Source organism: Colias philodice, chromosome 25, assembly GCF_061535455.1.
Source record: "Colias philodice isolate Cphi_HAF_F1 chromosome 25, ilColPhil1 Martin Lab GWU primary, whole genome shotgun sequence".
Taxonomy (NCBI): Eukaryota; Metazoa; Arthropoda; class Insecta; order Lepidoptera; family Pieridae; genus Colias; species Colias philodice.
In genome coordinates, this window is record NC_143110.1 from 7,626,429 (window position 1) to 7,650,943 (window position 24,515).

At 32.6% G+C, this 24,515-nt stretch overlaps 2 protein-coding genes across 3 annotated transcripts in view; one reads left to right on the forward strand and one right to left on the reverse strand.

Moving 5' to 3' along the window:
• LOC149477507 (coactosin-like protein) overlaps window positions 1-22,111 on the forward strand; it is a 31,888-nt gene extending 9,777 nt beyond the window's left edge. The window contains exons 1-5 of one of the 2 annotated variants that reach the window (XM_089710515.1): window positions 9,460-9,867; window positions 16,113-16,195; window positions 17,025-17,135; window positions 17,509-17,638; window positions 21,414-22,111. In XM_089710515.1, the coding sequence (XP_089566641.1) occupies window positions 9,535-9,867; window positions 16,113-16,195; window positions 17,025-17,135; window positions 17,509-17,638; window positions 21,414-21,530 (774 nt within the window). In that variant the 5' untranslated portion in view covers window positions 9,460-9,534 and the 3' untranslated portion in view covers window positions 21,531-22,111. Of the gene's footprint in view, window positions 1-9,459; window positions 9,868-16,112; window positions 16,196-17,024; window positions 17,136-17,508; window positions 17,639-21,413 lie in introns of those variants that run through there. The other variant, XM_089710514.1, reaches the window with a different exon arrangement.
• Window positions 19,752-21,260, reverse strand: Orc5 (origin recognition complex subunit 5). Its single transcript, XM_089710513.1, has one exon. The coding sequence runs from the start codon at window positions 21,168-21,170 to the stop codon at window positions 19,785-19,787; it is 1,386 nt and encodes a 461-aa protein (XP_089566639.1). The 5' UTR covers window positions 21,171-21,260; the 3' UTR covers window positions 19,752-19,784.
• Window positions 22,112-24,515: the final 2,404 nt, after the last annotated feature.

The following is a 24,515-nucleotide window of genomic DNA, read 5'->3' on the forward strand; positions in this document are numbered from 1 at the left end:
CAGAGCAACAAACATCAAAATCAATACAGATTTTTATATTTGCAGCAGGTAACAGTTGGCCTTATAATGGCAATTACTAATAAGATTACATAAGTAAATTTATGTGTAAAAAAAAACATGTTTATTAAGCTCATATCATGTTTACAAAAAATTGCAACACGTCTTTGCTTTAATTTTTTACAATATACATATCTTTACTCATAAAAAGAGGAATTGAATAACATAATATTATGAATGTAGAACTCTAAACAAACTTGTAAATTATCAAAAAAAAAGTTAAAACCTTTTTTGTTAAGGATACCGCCGAATTCATACGAAATCTCGATTATTTTCGCATAAAACGAAACAAAAAGTCGACCTCGAAAACATCTGGATTGTGGCCAGTATATATTTTTACTCCTTATGGCTTGAGTCAGACGGAAGCACTTTATTTACTTTTGCAAGTCACTGCTATTCACTGTCCCCTTGTATGAATATCTAATACTTTCTTATGACGTGTTAACTTTGTCTCGGATTTGTACCTACCTAGGTAGTTCATTTGTACAAAATTATGACTCCTAGCTTTAATACAGTGTTAGTTTCGGTGGTAGTTATTAAGACAAAGAAAAAAACAATATAAATATTTATAATTTTTTGTCGGAACTATTAAGCTTATTTTATCATGAGAGAAAGCACAGTAAAGCATAACAGTACTCGAATAAATTAAATGCAACAGTATTGCTGTAGCACATTTAAAATTAACTAAACCAGCCAGCATTTCACATCCTTTTTTCATGCTATCTATGTAATCAGTTGTTTTTTTAGTATAGTCTGTATTACGTATAGTTTGTATACAATAGACAAATCGAGAAATGTTCCGATCCTGCGGCCATTTTTGAACGAAGATACTTTTTTAAACGTTCCATTCCAAGAATTATGACAATGCATTTTTTATAGTCTGTGTATTTCCCGCGCTTTTGCGATTCAGCTGATTTTTTCGTTTTGTTTCCGAAATGTATGCTAGTATTTCAATGGTGGTATAAAAATTATGAATGAAAACGTAAAGCAAAGGAAAGCCTTGTTCTCACAGTTTTTATTGTTCGCGTGTTTTGTGGGAAAATGTTACTGATGTCCTTTTAATGGTTAAAAATAATTTTGTAAAAATTTACCTATAGATCTTTATCTATAGAATTACACAGGTATGTATTTTATTTCCTTCGCATATTTCATTATCGATAATGATTGATATCGGATTTTGATATTGATTTATGTTGCAAAGTCATATAATATGGTAAAATATGAATCATTGATTAACTATATACCTATCGATATTTAATTCTAATATAATACTTAAATTAATAATACTAATTACTACTAATTCTAATATAATAATAATTCTAATATAATAGGTACGTAATTCTTTGGCTAAATTTTCATTTATTGTTTATTTAGTTCTTAGGTTCGTACTCTTCCTAGATCCTGCGTCCTCGTTTATAACAATCCTTTAGTGCACACAGACGAGTCCTTCACAGATAACAAGATGTTTGTCAAATTTGACATTTAGCTTTGACGCGGGTTCTTCACTGAAGGACCCTCGTGTCATTTGACGTCAGGGGGACTTAATTCCTTGAAACCTTGCTTGAAACAATGCAGCTTAGGTGTTGGTACATCTTTGCATTATATTCTTATATGAAATTTTTAAAAGTTAGGTACCTGCGCGGCGTTGAATTTTGTATACTTACCTACGTATACTAAGCTTCTTTTAATTTTCACTTGGAACAAGTTTTTAATTATTTTCATAGCCTTAAATATGCCAGAAAGTTCATTAATAAATGTTTGAGTTTATTAATATATATTCGGAAAGAAACAGTTCTAAGGATGGTAATTTTTTCATATACCAAAACTTCAATAACTACGTATCTATGGTATCTATTTAAAAAAATAACAATTATCCTGAGTAACTGTAATTACCTACGCCTTAACGCAGTAAAAAAGAAACAATGAAGCGTCGCCTTATATCAATAGAATAATTTGAAGTGACAGATTATATTAAAACTTGAATAATTAACTAACACACTTATGATTTATCTTAGGCCATTGATTTGTGAGTAATAAGGTCGATGTACTCGGGGGCGCATATTTTTCATTTGAAGACGAGAACTGAAGAGTTGTTATTTATTCAAATCAACGTTCAAATATGATGTTCGACATTTTTTAATCTGTCGTTACCTTAGTAACGTATAATTACTGTACATATTCATTGAGATAATATTACTACGTATGGAGGAGACACCACGAACAAAATCTGTGCGCCATTTTTTTGCTCTAACTAAGTTTTAAAAATTATTATTTAGTTAGGTACTTAACGATGTAAGTTATTCCTTTGCACTTTTCCGTATTATTTGTATTATTTGTGCAATATCGTAACACACACGAAGGCATGTTTGATGCGTTTCACTTTAAAACCATTAAAAAATACCGCTCAACATACGTCACATGACGTATGTTGAGTGGAACATAAGTGATGTAGGCGGTGTCGTCTCCTATTAATATTATCTCAATGTACATATTACCATTTCTGCAACCCTTGTTCTGTGAGGATGCCCTTGTTTTAGGGATAGGATAACAAATTGTAGTTTACGAAATAATCTGACTTAACGAAAATACAGAAAATTGTAAAAAAAAAATATATTAATAAGTAGCTCTAGAACTATTTAAAAGAAACTTTCCGGTTCCATCAAAATATCTAAAAAAGAGAGCACTTAAAAATCCCTGTTCCCATAAAATCTGGGTCGTCTCATCGAACAAAGATTTCCTTGTTATATCCACACGTGAAAGCACTTCCTTCTATACAAGAATGCTTTTATATTCCAAATTTGGATCTCTGGTTATTGTTAAATATTTGGGTATTTTTTTAATTGGATAATGGAGTCTTTTCTTGTAGAAATGACATATTAGCACAGTTGACAGATAATACCTACGATAAGTTTAGTTCATTCACAGATCTAGTAGTTCATTACTTTTTTACGAACCAATAATTAATATGGTACACTTTACTGTTATTATAAAAATCGAATTGGAATTTGGAAAATAAAATATATTTTCAAATTCGTTCGTTCATAAATTATATAAGTTATAGTTTCACAATACATTAGAAATCGCACGTAATATTTTATTTTACCAACATTTCGATCGATAAGATAAAAAAAAGTATGATTCAATCTCTATAATACCAATTTAAATATAATCAGGAGTATTAACAAATAGTCAACAATTTTTATGGAATTCCCATGATTCATGCATTTTATAACACTTTTCCTTTTAACCTAATTAAACCCTATCTTTCTAGATATAAAATAAATTTTACATGTATATTACATGCATGTCATTTAATGTAGAGCAGTAGTGGCTGAGTGGTGAGACCTCGGACTTCGAATCTATAAGTCCGGGGTTCGAGACCAGGCGAGCGCGCAGGAAATAAATTGAAATAATTTGGAAAATCCAAAAGTGCACGCCTCATAATTTTTTTTTAATAAATATTTATTAATTATTATTTTTGTTTATTTAATAACAATTAAACCACATCGAATCAGACCCTGAAAAATGAAAGGGTTCTATTCCTGAGCATACTCAAGCGTAAGAGAAAAAAAAAGACTCGATTAGTAAAGTATTTCGGTCGCTATCGTGTTAACAAGAAAAAGGATCCGCACATACAGACACACGGACGTCCAAGACAGAACTTTTTTAAACTGTTTTTTAACTAGTTTAAATAACAAAAATGACATCAAAAATATCATGAACGTTAAAAATAGTGTTTTTTCTTAATATGTGTGTGTATGTATTATCTTACAAGTGCAATGTATGATACATAAAGACATTTTAAGTTTGAAAAATCAGATGTTTTGCGCGAAGTGACAGTAGTACCCACCTCAACGCTTCGCTTATGAGGCGTGCAATATGGTGATGTTACCACTGCTCGAACGGTGTACGAAAACATCGTGAGGAAACCGACATGTCGAAGAATCAAATTTTGCGATATGACGTTTGATATCAACGACAACATACCTTAGGAGTTAGGACCCAATCAATTGGTTCGCACATTCGCACGAATACGCAAACTTCTAGTGTAGTACAACATTTGCAAATATTATTTTTTTCGTACATTTTACTTTTTTTTTACGCCAGTAGGTAAGTGTAATACACCTAGTCAACCATATCCCTCATGTAATAAGCCATTTTGTGAAAATATTACCTCACAAATGTCCCGTATAATAACTCCAATTATCCACTCCGCACAAGAACTTAATATTTAAGAGTGCTATTTATAAGGGTGCATATTTTAAATAGTTTTTGTCAACATTCCACATTACAATACGAGTGGTCGGATTGCATCGCAATTTTAATTTTTTTTCGCTGAAATCTCTGCAATTAACAAAATACTTTATTTTGAATCACGAATAAATCATGAAAATTTAAATTCATTTCATCAGAGTTATTTTTGTTACATACAAGTATCTATTCGAAGAAAATAAGGTGTACATAAAAATAATAATTAGGATTCATAAGCTAAAAGATTATCTGGGCTATTATTTATGGGCTATTATTATTAGTAGGTATATATATTGTTAACTTATTTTTAGTAGACAAAATGGGTTTAGTAATTTTTATACGAAAAAGCACAGCCATGCATTTACAAATATATTTTTTTTTGCATTTCGTATTAATAATTATTGATGATTTAAAATTGAGTTTAAGTTTGCGAAAGGCGTTATCTCTTACTAGCCACTATTTCATCCACTTCTTTATTTGGTGCTGGAAACAATGTAGATCTATTAAGATCTATATTGCTATACACTGACATTATATCTCGATAAGGCAATGATTTATAGACCGCGCTATTGGTTTTTAATTTAATTAGTCTGTGCTTATGTTTCTAGTTAATCTGTAATTTGTTAACTCTTTTTTATTTCACCCATGGCCATGTTTTTAATACCTAAAATACCCGTTTAAAAAGTAGTAATTTAAAAATTATTGGCGAATTACGGTTCGTGTTAAAAGTGAAAAGAAATGAAACTGCAAATGTCCATTTCATTCTTCTCTTTAAAAAAATGACAACACCGAAAATTCTGTTAATGACATTCTAAATTCAAATGAATCCATAGACAATTCGTTCCATTGAAACCAGTGTAGAGCATTGTTTATTCAGCGTTCTCACTTTTTAATTTTGTAAACTAAGGATGAGTTCGCACGATCCTTTCACCACGTGAAAACTAAATTCTCTAAATACCCGTTCGTTCAACTCGCGCGCGTCACATTTATTTTTAATTTCTCGTCTGTTGACCTTCAATCCTTCAATATGGCGGGTGGCGGGAACTTAAATAGCTGAGATTAAGTTCAGGATTCAAATAAATGGCTACAACTAAGTTATTCTGGCATCCATTTTTTGTTAATTTTTGCCCCCAGCTGCGTCAGCGTTGATTTTACGTTGGGCGAAAGCTCAATATTGTTCTTACTAGTTTTGTCGGTAAAAAATTTCACATACTACAATCACTAGGTACAATAAATAAAGTAAAATAGGTATTACGTATTTATTCATGTTTTCTTTACATGATATTAATTACCCATTAAATAGTAAATACATATTATAAATAACATGCGTTATCCTGTTCTCTCTATCATATTCAAAATTTATGATAATGTAAACAATGTAATCTACATTATCTAAATCAAAGTGTTTATAATATGTTATTTCATCTATTTGCATACCAAAATTTCGGCCAAATTCAATGAAAAAAATTTATAGTAAGTATACAAACGTATTTTTTTATATCCAAGTTAATTATAATATGTAATTTTCTTTAATATATTAACGTTTTCTTCAGAACATAAATGCTCTGTACCTAGATATAAATCACTACATAATATGTATAAAACAAAGTCACTTTCTCTGTCCCTATGTCCCTTTGTATGCTTAAATCTTTAAAACTACGCAACGGATTTTGATGCGGTTTTTTTGTAATAGATAGACTATATAATAGAATAACTTTGTATATAGATAACTTTGTATGTGCCTACATCGTTTGGAAGTCTTTAGCACAGAGCAAGTAATATGTCTTTAGTCTACGGTAATTCATAGGATAATACCTTTATGTTAATTGTTCACCTATATCAAGTTTTCAATTTATTCTCCAATTAATTACAATCTAAAATATCACAGAACTAATCAGCATTGTATAAATAACATTTAGCATTGTAATAATTGTTTGAACAACAATAATTGACATAAACTAACGATTTTCAAAGGATATCAATAGGTGTTTATATAGTCTGATAAATTGTTGATATGTTGTGACTAATCTAATGTACATATATACTATTCAATTGTTATAGTTTTATTGATGTTTAATAACTTGTTTAGAAGCATCATTTTATTGATTTAATGTTGTCTTTATAAAATACTTTGTGTTGAAAACTGTGACGTGAGAACAGGTAATATAAAAAATTGCGATATAATGTAGTAATTTTATTTCAAACTAGCGACCCGCCCCGGCTTCGCACGGGTGCATTGCTGATATTAATACACTACAGAAAAACTGTGAACGTTGTATAAAAAACATAGCGGCCCGATCCGACTTCGCACGGGTATCTATATATATATATATATATATATAACTCAAAGGTGACTGATATAGTGATCGCACAGCCCAAACCACTGGACGTATCGGGCTGAAATTTGGCAGGCAGGTAGATGACATAACGTAGGCGTCCACTAAGAAAGGATTTTTAGAAAATTCATCCCCTAAAGGGGTACCTAAAATAGGGGGTGAAAACTTTTATCATGAAAATTTATCTTTTCCACGCTAGCGAAGCTGCGGGCAACAGCTAGCTAGTATAATACATATTATATAGCCGGGCGGCCGGCCGGTACCGCCGCAAACGCTACGTCCCGCAATTTTTAAATCTGTAATATCTTCGAAAATATTCTCTTAAATCATACGGTGTAAAGGGCCATATAGATCTATATTAAATGAACAACGTATTCAAGGTATTTAATTGGTTAAGGATTAATGATGTATTGGTTAAAATCGCTTTGAAAATTAGCCATTATTTGTCGTAAAAAGTAAATGACAAAAAAAAGTTATTGTGGGTTATCGATAAGAGATAGACATATGCCATCGCGGACTTTTCTGTAGACCTTTTCAATGTGTATAATACTTAGTACATTATTTTGATAAAACTCGTAGGGTTCAGCCTGCGTTTGCAATGTAAGCGGAAATAATGTAATTTTTTACGACATCACATTAGAAACCTCGAAAATAACAGTACTTCTCCACTATTTAATGGATATTATTATACATATAAACCTTCCTCTTGAATCACTCTATCTATTAAAAAAAACCGCATCAAAATCCGTTGCGTAGTTTCAAAGATTTAAGCGTACAAAGGGACATAGGGACATAGGGACATAGGGACAGGGAAAGCGACTTTGTTTTATACTATGTAGTGATTATTAATTCATTGAGAGGCAAGATAAAATCACTAACAATGTATGGCTTTAGTAAAATGCATTTACTAAGTTCTTATATTCTTATTTACGAGTTTAAGATCCCTCGAATCCGTAAAATAATAAATAAAATGACTAATTACTGTTTCATAATTTGATAATTTACTTAGCTATTACAGGTAATGTCTCGAAGTAAGCTACAGAAAATTACATAATTAAGATGCTTTCGGATGATGTAACATTTTCACTTCAGCGAAAGTGTATTCAGTTGAAAAATATTAATTTTACGCTTCAAGTACTTCCTAAGAACTGCCACCGAGTCTAATTAAATTGAAATAAAGACGTGAATACATTATAAAAAGGGGTTTTACATTGTGGTTTTACTGAGAGAAAGTTTTTACTAGACAATAATATAATTATCGTATTTTTATTACAGGTAATGAAAACCGTTATTATTATGTAAATTTTTCATGAATGAATTATATAAACAATGTAAATTAAACCCGACTATATTATTATTGTAGTAGTTAAAAAAAAATTGTCTCAAAAATACTCAAAATATCAAATTTTTAAGATCAATCTGGCCGATATTCGATAAATATTTTATTAGGCGAAATCTTCTACCATATTCTACGTAAATAATATTATCTATATAATATTACATAATTTGTATATAGGTAGGTATGTATGTCAATACTAATCATTAAAAGATCAAACTTAATTACACACACAAAGCTTCTATAGGCGAACAAAAAATTGATAATCATAGATTCTGAAGTCTGCCTCTATTAAAATAGGTACACCGTTGAAACCCTGTCAAATGTGCAATAGATAAGAACTAATTAAGTAGATAGTGAAATACAATACCTAGAATCTAGATTTAATATAATGTAACCAACGGTGCTAAAAGCTAGGTGTCGACTCTATTTTATATTCACTTAAACAATTACTTGTCAAATATGTTAAGAAAGCTTATTATATTATTCGTGAATTGGTATACATATATAGAAAAGATAAGGACAGTTTTTGGACTTATTTTTGTTTTATAGCAAATATCTACAAAATTTATACTTACCTATGATTTGAACAACTCTGGAGGTTTTGTCGGCTTTTTTGTAGTAATTTGTAACTGGACTTTCCGAGACGATGATTCCTAATTTCCCTAAAATATGACGGTCTAAAGAATCTTCTAAAAGTCTAGACTCTAGTTAAATAAATTTGTTTCAAAATGATGAATGCCTTAAAAGGAATAAAATTAAAGAAATGACCAGACAAGAAGATCATGAACTTAAGAAGGATTCCCGCCCAAAAATTCCTAGCAATCTAGATAAATAACATGGAATCACAACCAGTCGTTTCCTTTTCAAATGAAGCGTATATGAACAAGAATATAAGCGTGTTTAGTCATATTTAATTCGGGTTAATACTCCGAGTTTCCTGTTTGTTTGTGCCTTGTATTAGGGACAGAGATGACGTCACGATTTATCTGTAGCAGAATATAGATGGGCAAAACACGATGCGTAATTGTCTTCACTTTTATTAAAAACAAATTCATTTGAATCATGGTCATTAGGGCTCAGGGAACAGGCGCTAATGAATTGAAACTAAAAATCTTGGTATCAACTAAATCGAGTTTTAAATTTGAATAAAACTGGAAGAAAAGATCTTCAATAAAAATATACAATAAATATTAGGAAGCATATAGAAGTGGTTCTATGCCCTTTGAATTGGTCTATTTTCGACCAATGTCAAGGCTATTATTGAAGTTCTATTATTATTTCAAGTTTGCCTCCATGTAGAGGATAATGCAATGTAGAGGATAATGAAAATATTGTGTTTGCTTTAATTAGAAAAGAAATAAGAGGTCCCACAAGAGGTTCTAAGAAAAAATTCCGACTTTTATAAAATAACCAAAGAGGTAGATAATCTAAAAACAACCAAACATGAAAAACGAAACCACATGACAATGTCCGTGTCACATCGACACGGCAGTTTCGATTTATTCCAATTTATATAAATAATGCAATAATAGAAAATAGTAAACTCAAACTATGACCGATCCCATGGAGGGCAGCTACAGGAACCTGCAGGATCATATAGACAAACTGACACATAACCAGAACAGTATAATAAATAAGTTCGATGTTCTTTCTCGTAATGTTGATGAGTTGAGGCGGATATTATCCCAATGTTCTGAGAAGCTGGTGGGATTAGAAGATGCTGTAACAGATAGACGGAAGATGAAGAATGATGTAAAGGCTCTAAAAAGCAGGGTAGATGAACTATATGCTATCGTGAAGGAAGGAAAGGAAGACGTGTCTGTTAAGAGCGAAGATGTCCAGGATATTGAGTCGTGCCATTCCGGTTTTTCTTGCTCCTCCAAGGTAAAGGCAAGTTGACTTCAATATCGGATATTAAAACTATGTACTAATAATATTTGTAGAAAAGGTATCTATTGTATTAGAAAATGTGTTCTGGATGCTGACCAGCTTTTCTTTACCTATAGTGGGATTGTAAAGTTGGTTTCAGTTGATAGAGTTTGATGAATATACGAAATCAGTTAATTTCAAAACCAAATTACCTATATTTTATACAAAGGTATACTAGCAGCAAATTGAAGACTACATAACATCATGGACGAATAATATATAACATATAGTCTTACATTATCTGTGCTATTAGTAATATATGAGTATTTTAGTAATTAGCACGAAATATAAAATAAAACATTATAATATCTAATCTCGTTTGTAGCATTTCACTAAATAGACTTATGACGTAATGCTTTTACTTGGAAAAATTACCCACGACACGGTGTATGCGTGTTGCCATCGTAAAAATTATTTTTACATGGGCCGCCGCACCGCGTTGGGGAATTAGAGGATTAGATCATAAACAAATTTTATGGATACGTCATGTTTTATACATATTGATGAGTATTAACTTGGTACATTTATACGGTTTTCATAATTATATTTAAAGTACACGTGGTAGGTACTAGAATTAGAAGCCTGTGTAATAATCAAGATTATAATCTATACCTATCTGTGCTCAATTTTATTAATTACAATATGTTTTTTGAGAGTAACATAATATTATGTTTAGCCATTCATACATCCTTTCCTTGGCATTTATAATACCTACATACTTCTGGAGAATATACGATGGAGTTTTTACGTTCATTAAATAGTAGGAGAGAATGTTATAGTTAAATTTAATTTATTGGCAAGTTAAGATAGATTTTAAAATACAATGTAACGCAAAATACTTAGAGTACCTACTTGTACATGTTTAATCTTGGGGGCCGTTCAAGTATTACGTAAGCAGATTTCTTACCATTTTTTACCCCCCCGCCCCCCTTGTCATCAAAAGTAAGCAAAGCACTTACCCCCTCCCCCTATGCTTACGTAAACATTTTTAGTAATAAATGTTTTTTTTTATATTGTTATTTTTAAAATAGGAAAATTCATGAAAATATTAGGTTTAACTGATACACATAGAGTATTATGACAAAAAATATAATCAGAAATAAAGAACATAACTAACATAAAGAATATTTTCGGAACACATTAAAGCTTCACGCGTCCTACGTACATTATTTGCTCGTAACTAAATCAGTATGTTATAGTAGGACGCGTGACGGGCAGTCCATAAAACCTGAATCCATTATTCTAAGTTATCGTTGACATTGGATTGCTGCTCAGTGTTGTGATTCTGCTAAATAAAACCTGCAGCATTTAAATATTATTGAAAGCTTTTCCCCATAGAAACCCTTCACATACAGATATTGAAAACACCGTGTATTTTGTGACCAATTGCCGGAGTCGATCTTAAGCAATAAAATATCAATCATTTACCTTTTTACTTTGAGATAGGCCACCATATTTTTACTCATAAGTCGTTTTAATTATTACAGAACGTAAAGAGAAACTTTGTACTTATATTTACTCACCTTGGAAAAAAAATGAAGCAGATTGGATTTATTTTTAGTCACCGCTTGCATTTCTTCTTCAATTCTCTTAGATACCTAGTTATATATAGATATCTAGTTCCTTATCTGACTTTGCTTGTAAAATTTATAATTTCGCCAAACTTCGTTAACTAACTTTTGTACATTTTGCACTTTCGTCCTAGTATGAGATTTTTTAAAACTTTCGAACAGTTTTTGGTATAACTTGGATTTGTCTATATGATATGACATTCTAATAAGATATTTAAATTTAAATAATTAAAAAGTTAAACTTTGGCCATTTGCATCAACATAAACACAAATGATAACTTTCAATGCTTACAATACGTTTAGAATCCAAACAAAACAATACTGATAGATGCGCACTTGGAGCCGGCCGGCACGAGAGTGAATTATTAGACAAGTGAATAGCGCACGGTAATTTCCCTAATGCGCGGTAATTCCCCTAATCAGTTCTCAAAGCGAGTGCCTACGCATATGTATTATTTGCGGGAATCCCCGAAAAAACTTAAATAACTAACGATGACGTAATCATCATCTAAACCCCCCCACCCCCCATGTCATCCAAAATAAGCAAAACAGAGACCCCCCCACCCCCCCTTGGTGCTTACGTAATACTTGAACGGCCCCTTGTGCATCTACAGGCACTGGGATAGAAAACTGCAACTTATGCATTATTCGGAAAATATTTTTTCCTTGCACTACATAAGAGAAAAAGAAATATTTCTAGGCTTTACATTGTCCTTTTCCGCAAAATAAGGTCCTCTCAAAATTCATTAAAATAGGGTTCAGCGGTTAAGGCGTGAAAGTGTTAGCAGACGTTCACATCTATGATGTAAAAATGTGCCGATTATTCACATAATACATATTTCAAAGTTCTGAATTATTGAAAAATATTTTTATTACGATTGGCAACCCTATATTATGTTCGGAACACCTCTCACTGCGCGCGCCGTAATGATGTCTTGTTAATAATTATTACAATAATTATAGCTTACTAGCTTTCCGCCCGCGGCTTCGCCCACGTTTTCAAAGAAAAACCCGTTCTCGTAGGATTACCGGGATAAAACCTATCCTATGTACTTTCTCGGGTATCAAAATATCTCTATACCAAATTTCATGCAAATTGGTTCAGTAGTTAAGGCGTGATTGAGTAACAGACAAACAGACAGAGTTACTTTCGCATTTATAATATTAGTATGGATAAATAATAAATATACAAAGGTACTATATACTTTCTTATTTGTACTTCGCGAGTTACGCGTTGAAAGAAAATATTTTAAAGATTTAAAACAGGCTGCGTAAATCATTTGTTTTCATTATATTTATGAAAGAATGTCTTCAAAATGTGAACTCTATTTTTAAAGTTTTTGTATTATTATGTTTATCGTGTAGGTACCTAATCACTAATCTGGTGCAAATATTTATGAAATTTCTATGCAAATTTTATATATATATATCTGTAATCTGGAGGTAGTAGTGTAGACCTACTAGTTGATGCCCGCAACTTCATCTGCGTAATTTTTTTAACAATCCTCAATTGTTTTTTCAAATGAAGTAGAATAAGTTACTCCTGTTATCATCTATAGCTATCTTTAGTGAAAGTTACATTCTTTCAAGTACAGTTTTAGTGTAAATGAGAGCCAATTAAAAGATAGTGGTGACAAGCCAATTAATAGCTTCAGAGAAAGGCGAGAAAAATAAATGTATTTACCTACTAACTAATAAATATTTAATGTTTGTATTTAATTTTAATATAACAGCGTTTTATTGATACATAAACAATAAAATATAAGAATAATCGGTAAACGAAAAGTCCCCAAAAATCTTCTTAGAAAGATCACTATTTACTATACCTATAACCTAATCTAATACTTCTTTAATAATTATACCTAGTATTTTTTATTTAATAATGCAATGACTATTGTTATTAATATAATAGAATTCTACGTAAACTGTATAGTTTGAAGTAAGTAGGGATGTAACGATACATGATTTTGCCGATACGATACCGATACCGATATCGATGGCTTGGTAGAAAAATAAATAGTGAATTATGCATAAAAGTTACCAACATTTAACAGAGACTCAACTGTAAATCGTATTCTTTTAAGGGGCCGTTCAAGTATTACGTAAGCAGATTTCTTACCATTTTTTACCCCCCCGCCCCCCTTGTCATCAAAAGTAAGCAAAGCACTTACCCCCTCCCCCTATGCTTACGTAAACATTTTTAGTAATAAATGTTTTTTTTTATATTGTTATTTTTAAAATAGGAAAATTCATGAAAATATTAGGTTTAACTGATACACATAGAGTATTATGACAAAAAATATAATCAGAAATAAAGAACATAACTAACATAAAGAATATTTTCGGAACACATTAAAGCTTCACGCGTCCTACGTACATTATTTGCTCGTAACTAAATCAGTATGTTATAGTAGGACGCGTGACGGGCAGTCCATAAAACCTGAATCCATTATTCTAAGTTATCGTTGACATTGGATTGCTGCTCAGTGTTGTGATTCTGCTAAATAAAACCTGCAGCATTTAAATATTATTGACAGCTTTTCCCCATAGAAACCCTTCACATACAGATATTGAAAACACCGTGTATTTTGTGACCAATTGCCGGAGTCGATCTTAAGCAATAAAATATCAATCATTTACCTTTTTACTTTGAGATAGGCCACCATATTTTTACTCATAAGTCGTTTTAATTATTACAGAACGTAAAGAGAAACTTTGTACTTATATTTACTCACCTTGGAAAAAAAATGAAGCAGATTGGATTTATTTTTAGTCACCGCTTGCATTTCTTCTTCAATTCTCTTAGATACCTAGTTATATATAGATATCTAGTTCCTTATCTGACTTTGCTTGTAAAATTTATAATTTCGCCAAACTTCGTTAACTAACTTTTGTACATTTTGCACTTTCGTCCTAGTATGAGATTTTTTAAAACTTTCGAACAGTTTTTGGTATAACTTGGATTTGTCTATATGATATGACATTCTAATAAGATATTTAAATTTAAATAATTAAAAAGTTAAACTTTGGCCATTTGCATCAACATAAACACAAATGATAACTTTCAATGCTTACAATACGTTTAGAATCCAAACAAAACAATACTGATAGATGCGCACTTGGAGCCGGCCGGCACGAGAGTGAATTATTAGACAAGTGAATAGCGCACGGTAATTTCCCTAATGCGCGGTAATTCCCCTAATCAGTTCTCAAAGCGAGTGCCTACGCATATGTATTATTTGCGGGAATCCCCGAAAAAACTTAAATAACTAACGATGACGTAATCATCATCTAAACCCCCCCACCCCCCATGTCATCCAAAATAAGCAAAACAGAGACCCCCCCACCCCCCCTTGGTGCTTACGTAATACTTGAACGGCCCCTAAATAACAATTCCAAATCATAAAACAAGAAAACCATTTATTTTAGTACATATTATTATTTTGCAAAGTCAGTTAAACTTTAAGTATATACACATACAATCAGTTCCTAATAAAAGTTTACTATTGGTAGGTAGTTTTTTGAAAAAAACAAAGTGTGCACGCGCGGGCGGCCTCCCGCATCGTTCATTGAGTGCGGTTTTTTGAATTGTTTGATATCGGTATCGGTTGTTTTATAATCGGCGATTCCGATATATCGGCATGCCGATTATAATATCAGCCGATATATCGGTATCGGTATCGGTATCGTTACATCCCTAGTTTGAAGCCATAAATGGTATATTTACGAAAGTACGTGTCGGCATGTATCCGCAACTATTCTTGTTTCTACCATTCTATATATGGAGTGTGTGGATTATACATGGGGTTCACCCCGCTTCATCTGTGTTACATGGTGAATTTATAAAATCATGTATAATGCCTAGAGGCAAAAATACTTAACCTTCATATGGGTATTTAGGACTTTTACATTTTAGAAACATACCCAGACTTATGCTGTTTGTTTCGCTAAAATTTATCCAGGAAAAAGTAAAGTCGTAATAACTAAAACTGTTCTTATGAACAAATAGACAATCATAATTATTTTTCAAAAAAATTGTAATCTATTCGAATTATAACTCACTTTACGTAACGTACGTTCTCACGTCCTAATCTCAGAACGAATTCTTATTTTTATTTGTTTTATTCGAATTCAGTCGAATTTTAATAAAGAAGCCTACAAAATTCCAAACGGACATGAGCGGTTTGTTCGGTGAGCATAAACTAGCGAAAATATAATCAAAACGTTGATAATGATTAAAAAAAAAATTAAAACGTAGTTAATAATAAAGTTGGCGCCAACAAAACGGCGTTTAGTCGATAAGTGAGATCGGATAATTGACTGAAGCTATTCGTATTCATTATACACTGGAGCATCTTCAGATTTCACCACTCTAGAACATGACAGCCGTTTCTGATTGGTAAATGGAGCATAATCGATCAGAACCATGTTTCACTTTGTTGTTTATGAACATAACACTTTCAGTGGTGCTTTGAGATTTGAGAAGTGCATTAGAATGGGCTTTAATTATAATATTTATTATTTAATTAAAGCCAATATACTTACTTACCTATATATTGTATATATTGTGAAGTCACAGGAATCATCATAGGTGAAAAGGACTATAATTTATTGATTCTTTTTTTGCAGGTAGCCATGACCACCGGTATAGACAGAGACACGATACGTTCAGCATATGAAGACGTCAGATCTGATGCTTCTCCCACCGAATGGTAAGATTTACCTAAATTCTAATGTCTCGACCCTATTTAATAAGGGTTACATAATATCCAACTGTGAAAGATTTTTTGAATACGATCTATTACATCCTGAGATTAGCACGTTCAAACTAACACTTTAGTTTTATAATATTACTAGCTGCGCTTCGTGGTTTCACCCGCATGGCTCCGCTCCTGTTGGTTTTAGCGTAATGATATGTAGCCTATAGCCTTCCTCGATAAATGGGCTATCTAACACCGAAAGAATTTTTCAAATCGGACCAGTAGTTCCTGAGATTAGCGCGTTCAAACAAACAAAACAAACAAACTCTTCAGGTTTATAATATTAGTAAGTATAGATCTGCAGTTTCCATAGATGCAATGTACAAACATCTTACTTTTTATAAAACTATCTGATAAACCGAGCATTTTCCGATAAACGGTCGACGCAGTAACAAGAGTTAACTCACTCAAGCATCGGACGTCAATTACAATATAAACACAGCATTGAATGAAAATTAATGAGCGAATGAACGTTTAGCGCATTCCCGGCTCCTAATCGTGCGTATTTGTTAACGGACAACAAGTACTATTGGTTTAAACTTGGCTCTACAAGATGGAATAAAAGATTGATTTTAAACGACTTGGGGGATTACCTCCCAAAGCTTGGTAGCGTCAAAGTCCAAAGAGAATTATACAAGTCGAAATCTATTTTTCAATTTTTTTTACGATAGATTTTGGAAGATTCCGTTTACGAAATTAAACTAAGTATGATTTCGTACGGCTGGTTATTTCATAGCACCTTTATAATTGTTTATAGTTTATTCATACATTTTATTTGCAGGGCGGTTTTCAAATTCGAAGGCGCCAGGATAGTCTGCTCAGCGCGAGGGAGCGACTTCACGGAGTTTAGGACTCAGTTCTCTGATGACGAGCGGGCTTTTGGGTATCTGAGGTATGGCATTTTTACATTTTTATTAAGTTAGCCTAATGATTGGTTAATTTTATTTTGTACTATCACCTCCAAACTTATGTGTACGTGTACAGCTAGAAGCTTATATTTTACTACTTGTATTAAGTATGTTATGACATCTAAAATTATTTTAGGGTATATTTCATTTATGTACTTTAATCAAGCAAAAGCGTATGTAGTCTATATATATATTCTTTGGATAAAAATGAAGTACGTACATGCTATGTTTTAAAAGAGCAACTCACAGCTCTTGAATTATTACTATTAATACTAGAATAATTCTAACTGTATTTTTTCTTTATAAAAAATATTGTAAAATATATGTACACATTTCTTTAATATATTTTTTCCACAGGTTGCAAATGGGAGACGAGATGTCGAAACGCAAAAAGTTCATGTTCATGACGTGGGTGGGCCCAAACGTGTCCGTCATCAACCGCGCCAAGATGTCCACAGATAAAGCGATCATCAAAGATATTATATCTGTAAGTATTTTTTCCGCCTCCTTGGTACAGCGGTTGACGCATGAGCGTAGAACCGAGGGGTCCAGGTTTCGATTCCCGGTGGAGACAAAGAAAAAAAATTCGGTCTCTTAGGACACAGAAGGCTCATCATCTATTTGTCCCTAAAGAAAATCGGGCAGTGAAACAGATATTTGTATAGTGCATCTACCCCATATACCCCACTAGGGGACACGGAACTTCAATAAGTATTTTATTTATTTATCTATGGTCTATAAACATTTGACGTATCACTTACGTAGACAACTATTTAATAACCTGTGGTATTACATGGATTTCTATCCGATTACCGGGAAGCCAAATAGTGTATAACTTTATATAGGTAACGCGTTTCACTAAAGAAACGAATCTTCAATGGCGGCCAAAGTTGACACTGACATATGGTAGGGTCAGTAAAAAAGAGAATAAAAATAATGTAAATTGATAATTATTTCAAATTGTTTATTGACAAACTTTTTTGTTATGGTATTTGTGTATTTATATGAATTATCATATTTACGTATACAGAATGCAACAAAATTCCCATAATACATACTTGTAATGAACCCATAAAACTGAACAACTTTTCCCAAAGAATATATTTTGTCAAATTCTAATAAAACATTATTTACTATCGCAAAATGCAAATACATAATTGTCATTGTAAATTTATGATAAAAACTATTATAGGGAAAATCAAATACATTTTAGTGATTTTACTTTTCCCTATTTTTTTTTGCATTCCGTACGGCCGTGTGTAAGCGAGAGGGAATGATAAGCGCCGCCATTTAAGATTCGTTTCTTTAAATGAAATGCGTAGGTATTTATGTATATTATGTTTAGAGCCTGAACCGCCTGAACCACTTATTATAATTTGACAAACTGTATAGAATATAGATTATAATATTATAAGCGTCTTGTTCGCAATCACTGTACAATATCTGTAGAAGTAAAATGTTGCTATTTAGCCACATTTAGACGTGCCACTCCCGGAGATTTAATAAGATATTAGCTACATCTATTTACTTTTAATATAATAAGTATGTAGTACCTACCTAACTTACTTATAATATTGTCTTTAATTTTGAAGAACTATCATTTCAACCTCTTTATTTAATTTAGGTATTGGGGTGGTTCATGCCAAGAAAGAAAACTTATAACTTAAGTATTATTTATTTACCTACATACTTACATCATTAAAATTAACAACTCCAATGAGTCACATTATTAAATTAGTTACAGCCATGCGCTGCGTTCAGGAAATATTATTACATACTACAAAATTTCTGTACAGACTTGCTATACAATTTCCAATAAGATAGTGTTTTAGTTTAGTATTTTTTGTATAATGCCGAGAATATTCGGCGTTTGTAAACGGCGAATTCGTACTTTGCAGTATGAATAAGCATGATTTAAAAAATAACAATAACGTAAATCGATGCAGAAACCTCGGCGTAACCGGTGTACATACATAAAAAAATATACCTGCCGAATTAATTACCTCCTACTTTTTTGAAGTTAAAAATGGATACCAATTGAATTTAATCTTATATCATACATAGGAAAAACGGAAATGATTATAAAAATTCTCAGTATGTAATACTATAAATGATAAAATATTATTTCATAAAAAGGTTTATCAATATGAGTAAATATTATCTTAATCCTTTAAAAGCACTTTTCTGCAATAAACATTATCTATCAGGCCACTATTAATCAGTCCCATTTAATCTGAAAACAATCTTGTGCCTATATAGAAATTTTCCATCAATAACATAACAGGAAGAAGGAATCAAAATGTATTTTTAACTATAAAGTATAGTAATATAGGTACTATCTGTGTTTAAAGTATGAAAAATCAAATAACAAACTAGCTGCTCCGCGGTTTCACCCGCATTGCTCCGCTCCTGTTGGTCTTAGTGTGATGATATATAGCATATAGCCTTCCTCAATAAATGGGCTATCTAACACCAACCTTAGATTCTATTAGTCCATGCTAACACTGAAAGAATTTTTTAATTTGTGTGTTCAATATAAATCTAAACTAGACTAATTAAAATGTGTGAAACTATCCATCAGACAGAATAAAACAACTAAATGATTGTACTATTTTATTTCCAGTAAAAAAGTATTAAATAAAGTCGTACAAATACTTTCTAACATTAAAACCAACAGTTTGTGCAACGGCAGATATAAAGTCATAGCCAACAATGCATTTATACTTTGAGGAGTCTAAATCTATTTCCTTATTGCCAGCAATAAGTTTTAATTCAACGAGAGTAGCGATCTGCGCTAATAAGTTACTTGTAAGTCCGATTTTTTCTTCAAGTATTGCATAGAATATTGCTAAAAGCCTATCTAGGGTGAATACTTTGGGACCAAGCTGTGTATTTAGTTTTTCAGTAATTTTTGCTTTTGCTCTCACTTGTTGTAATCTCTTTCTCTGTTTTCCATGATTTTTCATGAACAAGCGCTTGTCTTCCTTTGGAGGGTTATAGCTGGCCAGATATGCTGCAATCAGGAGGTATTTAGCATAGTATGGTAGCTCAAAACTTTGTGCAAATGTCTTTGTCGATATGAGCTCTTCTTTCAATGTATTCTCAAATTGGTAATTATTTATATCCATGCAATTGCTGTTCTCTTTTCCTGGGGAAGGGATAGCCAGTTTTTGAGTGCTTATTCTCAAATATAACAATTCGAGGCTTGTTTTAAGTATTGGAGCAATGTGACGCCAGAGCTTGGACAAGTCACTTGCACTGATTCCATTTTTTATAATTGGTTCGCAGTATTTAACGAAATTCACTCTCGCCATGTGCTGCAGTTCGATCAAATCACGACACGGTCGGTAGAACACGCTCAAGAATGCGTTAAGAAAGTTTGCAAACAATTCTGGCTTCTCAAGTTCTTCGATAACACTGTCTATTTCATAGTTACTCTTCAAGTGTCGCACAAACGACTTATGATGCAAGAAAATAATTTTGAACAATTCTTCTTTGTTATAATTCGGGAAATACAATTTTATCGGATCTCGTACACCCATTTTGAAATAGAAATTATCGTATATCAGCTGTGTGACAAATATTGTGCATACATTTAACTTGCATAATTCTTTTAATCTAAGAAATGTACACATTATGCTGTGGTCCATGTTCCTTAATCTCTCTGCTCTATCGAATACCAATATGACTGGCTCATATTTTATTTTTGGGTATAAATTATTTAAGTTATTAATGAGATCTGACAATGAGTCACATTTTGTATCGGCATCAGTTTCTTGAAGTTCATTTACTATCTCCTCGAACATTATTTTAGAGGTGTAGCATTCTATACAATCAATTAATACATGTTTGTAATTTAAATACTCTAATACTTTGTTTACGCATAAAGTTTTTCCAGTAGCCATACTTCCACTTAAAAATATAGAAGGCGGCAACGGTTCATCGCTATCACCAAGTAGATCAATCAAACCATTTATCTGACTTTCTCTGCATGGCACTTTATTGAATATATCTTGCATTTTATGATTTTTTGCGATAAAAACTCACTCGAACACAAACACGCGAGCAATAAATAAACACACGGTAGACAGATGTCAGTTTAATTTGACATTATACTTCCCGCCAAAGCGTGACACAGACTGTCACATGCCGAGCATAGATAATAGAGTTTTAAAATGCGGCTCTTCTACTACAACAATAATAAAACGATTTATTTGAATGTTTCATAATAATTGATTAAAATTGTATTTTTCTCATTTCAGAACTTTGCTGTGGAATTACAGTTGGAGAGTCAGTCTGAAATTGATATTGATCAGTTTAAGGACGCTTTGAACAGGGCTGGAGGCGCAAATTACGGAACCGGAATCAGGGATTTATGAACTGAATCCGCCTAGACATTACCACAATCGCATGACTGAATTTTATTTGAATAATATACACACTTTTTGTACTTTACAGTATTGTTAGAAACGACCTTGCGTAAATTAAGGTTGTGGTATTATTTAAAAGCTAAAAAATTGCTCGTAGACTTTTTACAATATTTTCTACTAATTTAAATCTAGACTTAGACTAGGTGACACAAAATTTTAATTAAAAATATTTATATTTCTACGATTCATAGTTTAAAACTGTAACATCAATTTATTTTTATCATGTCGAAGACTAGATTATTTTTTTAAAATTGGATGATTATTTTTTATTTATATTTATTGATCGATTTTAAAATAAAGATTTTAGTTTTTAACAAAACGTGCAATTTACCGCGTGTATGAAATTGCCAAAAACTTATAATGTTGCCATGTGTAAGGCATAAGTGCATTTATCTTTTGTATTTAAAAGACCAAGTCAAAATTTTAGATCGTATTGTGTACAAGACTCAGGAATGATCGCTTTTATATTATACGCATGGATTGCATATCCAATTTTAATACTGACTGGTAAATAAAAGTAACCAAATGAATTTCTTGTTTCATTTTCCCACCCTATCCACCTTACCTTTGATAATTATTTTGTACTCAATCCCACCACCAGGCTCTTTCAAAAAATATACTTAACGTACAGTTTGTTTATAAAAACTAAAACTATATTAATACGGAGCCCGGAGGCAGTAATTGCACTAAGTGCCTGCAAAAATCCATACCACCACAAATCGCAATATATCTGGAAAAAATAGTGTTGTCTACATAAGTATTCAATTTTGTATATTATAAAGATTACTAAAATGTACCTACGTTTAGATTTTTTTTATTGTTTGATTGTCTGTTTTTATATTTGCGTAAATCACGTAAAAACAATTGGTCCGATTTTAGATTTTAACCGTAATATTATAATATGAACTACGAGGTACATATCTGGCATCATTATTTTAAATGATAAATTTTGTATACTTGGTGGTGTGTCACTTAATTTCACATTATAACTTACATTCCACTATAAATTTATTTTCAAGGAGCGACTTCAGAGTTTCTTTGGTTCTCTGTAGCTAAATCACTTTTCGAACCAGTGCAGTGCAGTTAAGGCAGTGGTAAATAATTGAATTTATCGTTTGAATAAACAAATTTATGGAGTTCAGTTTCCTCATATAGATGTATGTCTATAAAATTAAAATTTTAAAGGATAAATTACTATAGTGAGTCAAGTGCAGTAAATGTAAAGCTATTTTATAGATCGACGCCCCCCGCGAATAATCCGGTAATCGTAAAAGTGAAAATGTTCAGGAAAAATAAAAAACCATTTTTCCTTAATAACTCCATTAAACAAAAAGTATCAGAGACTTTTAATATCGCATATGGAAGCTAATTTTTTCAGCTATCTGGTTATTTCAACAAAATTTAAGTAGTCCCAAGGGCTTCGTTATAATTTAGCTGGATGCATTTTACTATACTAGTGTAGGTCAAGCTCTGGTCAGTAATGTCACTTACGATATTGTTCGTGTAAATTTATATTTTCGACGGCAACAGTAATATCTTGTTGCGCTAATATTCGTGTTATTTGTTTTGTATACTGAACATTTGTAAAAATCTATTATTTGGTTATTCGATTGTTTAACAGTAACGTACATTTTATTGTTATAACTATTACTGTTTATTCGAATAGTTTACTTAAGTATTATTTGATGATTATTATAGTATATTTTATGAAATACAGGACATTTTAGTAAATGAAACAACTTTGGATTGTTTCACAAAACACGATAGTTATTATTATTATTATAAAAAATAGACACTGCACTGAAGACACGACTATTACACATGATTACATAATCATGAAAATTATACTATGGTCCTATTACAGTTAAAAATTTAATCAGAATCCTCATCAGAACCTCACAGAATGCGAATCTACCGTGACCAGTCAGTACTTGTGTGGTGTGGTGTGTGATGTCTTTTTCCCGACTACCTTCTATGCAGCAGCAGCGCTTGGGAAAAAGAGCTTCGTGACTCCGGCCGTTCCTCCTACATCGTATCTCCTATCCCATTCGCTGATCGTAGCCTGTCTCAAAATACGCTTGACGAATGAAACAGGATACAGATCGTAATCCGGTTTCCTCCTCAACCCCAGAGCGGCCTCCTTGGCTAACTCGTCTGCCCGTTCGTTCCCCGCCCTGCGTGCGCCTTAATCCAAAACAGGGAGACCTCCCGCCTCTGCAATGCAGCTTTTCGAAGGGCAGTCCGTGTTTGTACAGTCAGGGGATGAGGGGAACTCAGGGTAACCGCCTGGAGCGCCGATCTGGAGTCAATAAGGACACCGACCTTTGCCGCTCCACTCTTGCAGGCTATGTCTACTGCTCTTTTGAGCGCTAGGAGCTCAGCCTGATAGACGGTACAATACGGTGGCAACGCAAGCTTAATGGCCTTTGTTCGGCATCACCTTTCCATACGGAAAAGGCGGCTCCGACTCGACCCTCAATCTTGCTGCCGTCCGTATAGACCCTGTGGACGTGGCTGTTAACCACGTCAGCATAGGTGTCCTCATTTATCAAGCCGAGCCCCAGCTCTACCTGCTCTGCTGAATGTGGGTCCTCAATCGCAAGAGCCATTCGTTCCACCTCCCTGTCCCTCAACACCGCCGGGTGCGACACACCCCTCTTGATCTCATAAAGCCTCGAAGCTTCGAGTATCCTGAGGTCAAGAGGGAGAATCCCAGCCAACAGCATCGCAGAGTTCAGGGAGACAGTCTGATATGCTCTGCAGATCTTCTGGGCAAAACCCCGTTGAACGGTGTTAAGCCTCTTTTGGACCCCCATCTTTTCCGTAGTGGGTGCCCACGCTGCTGATGCATACAAGATAGTCGGTTCTATAACTGCGATATATATAGTCTTAACTACTTGGGAGTTAAGCCCCCAATTTACCCTAGCTGCTCTT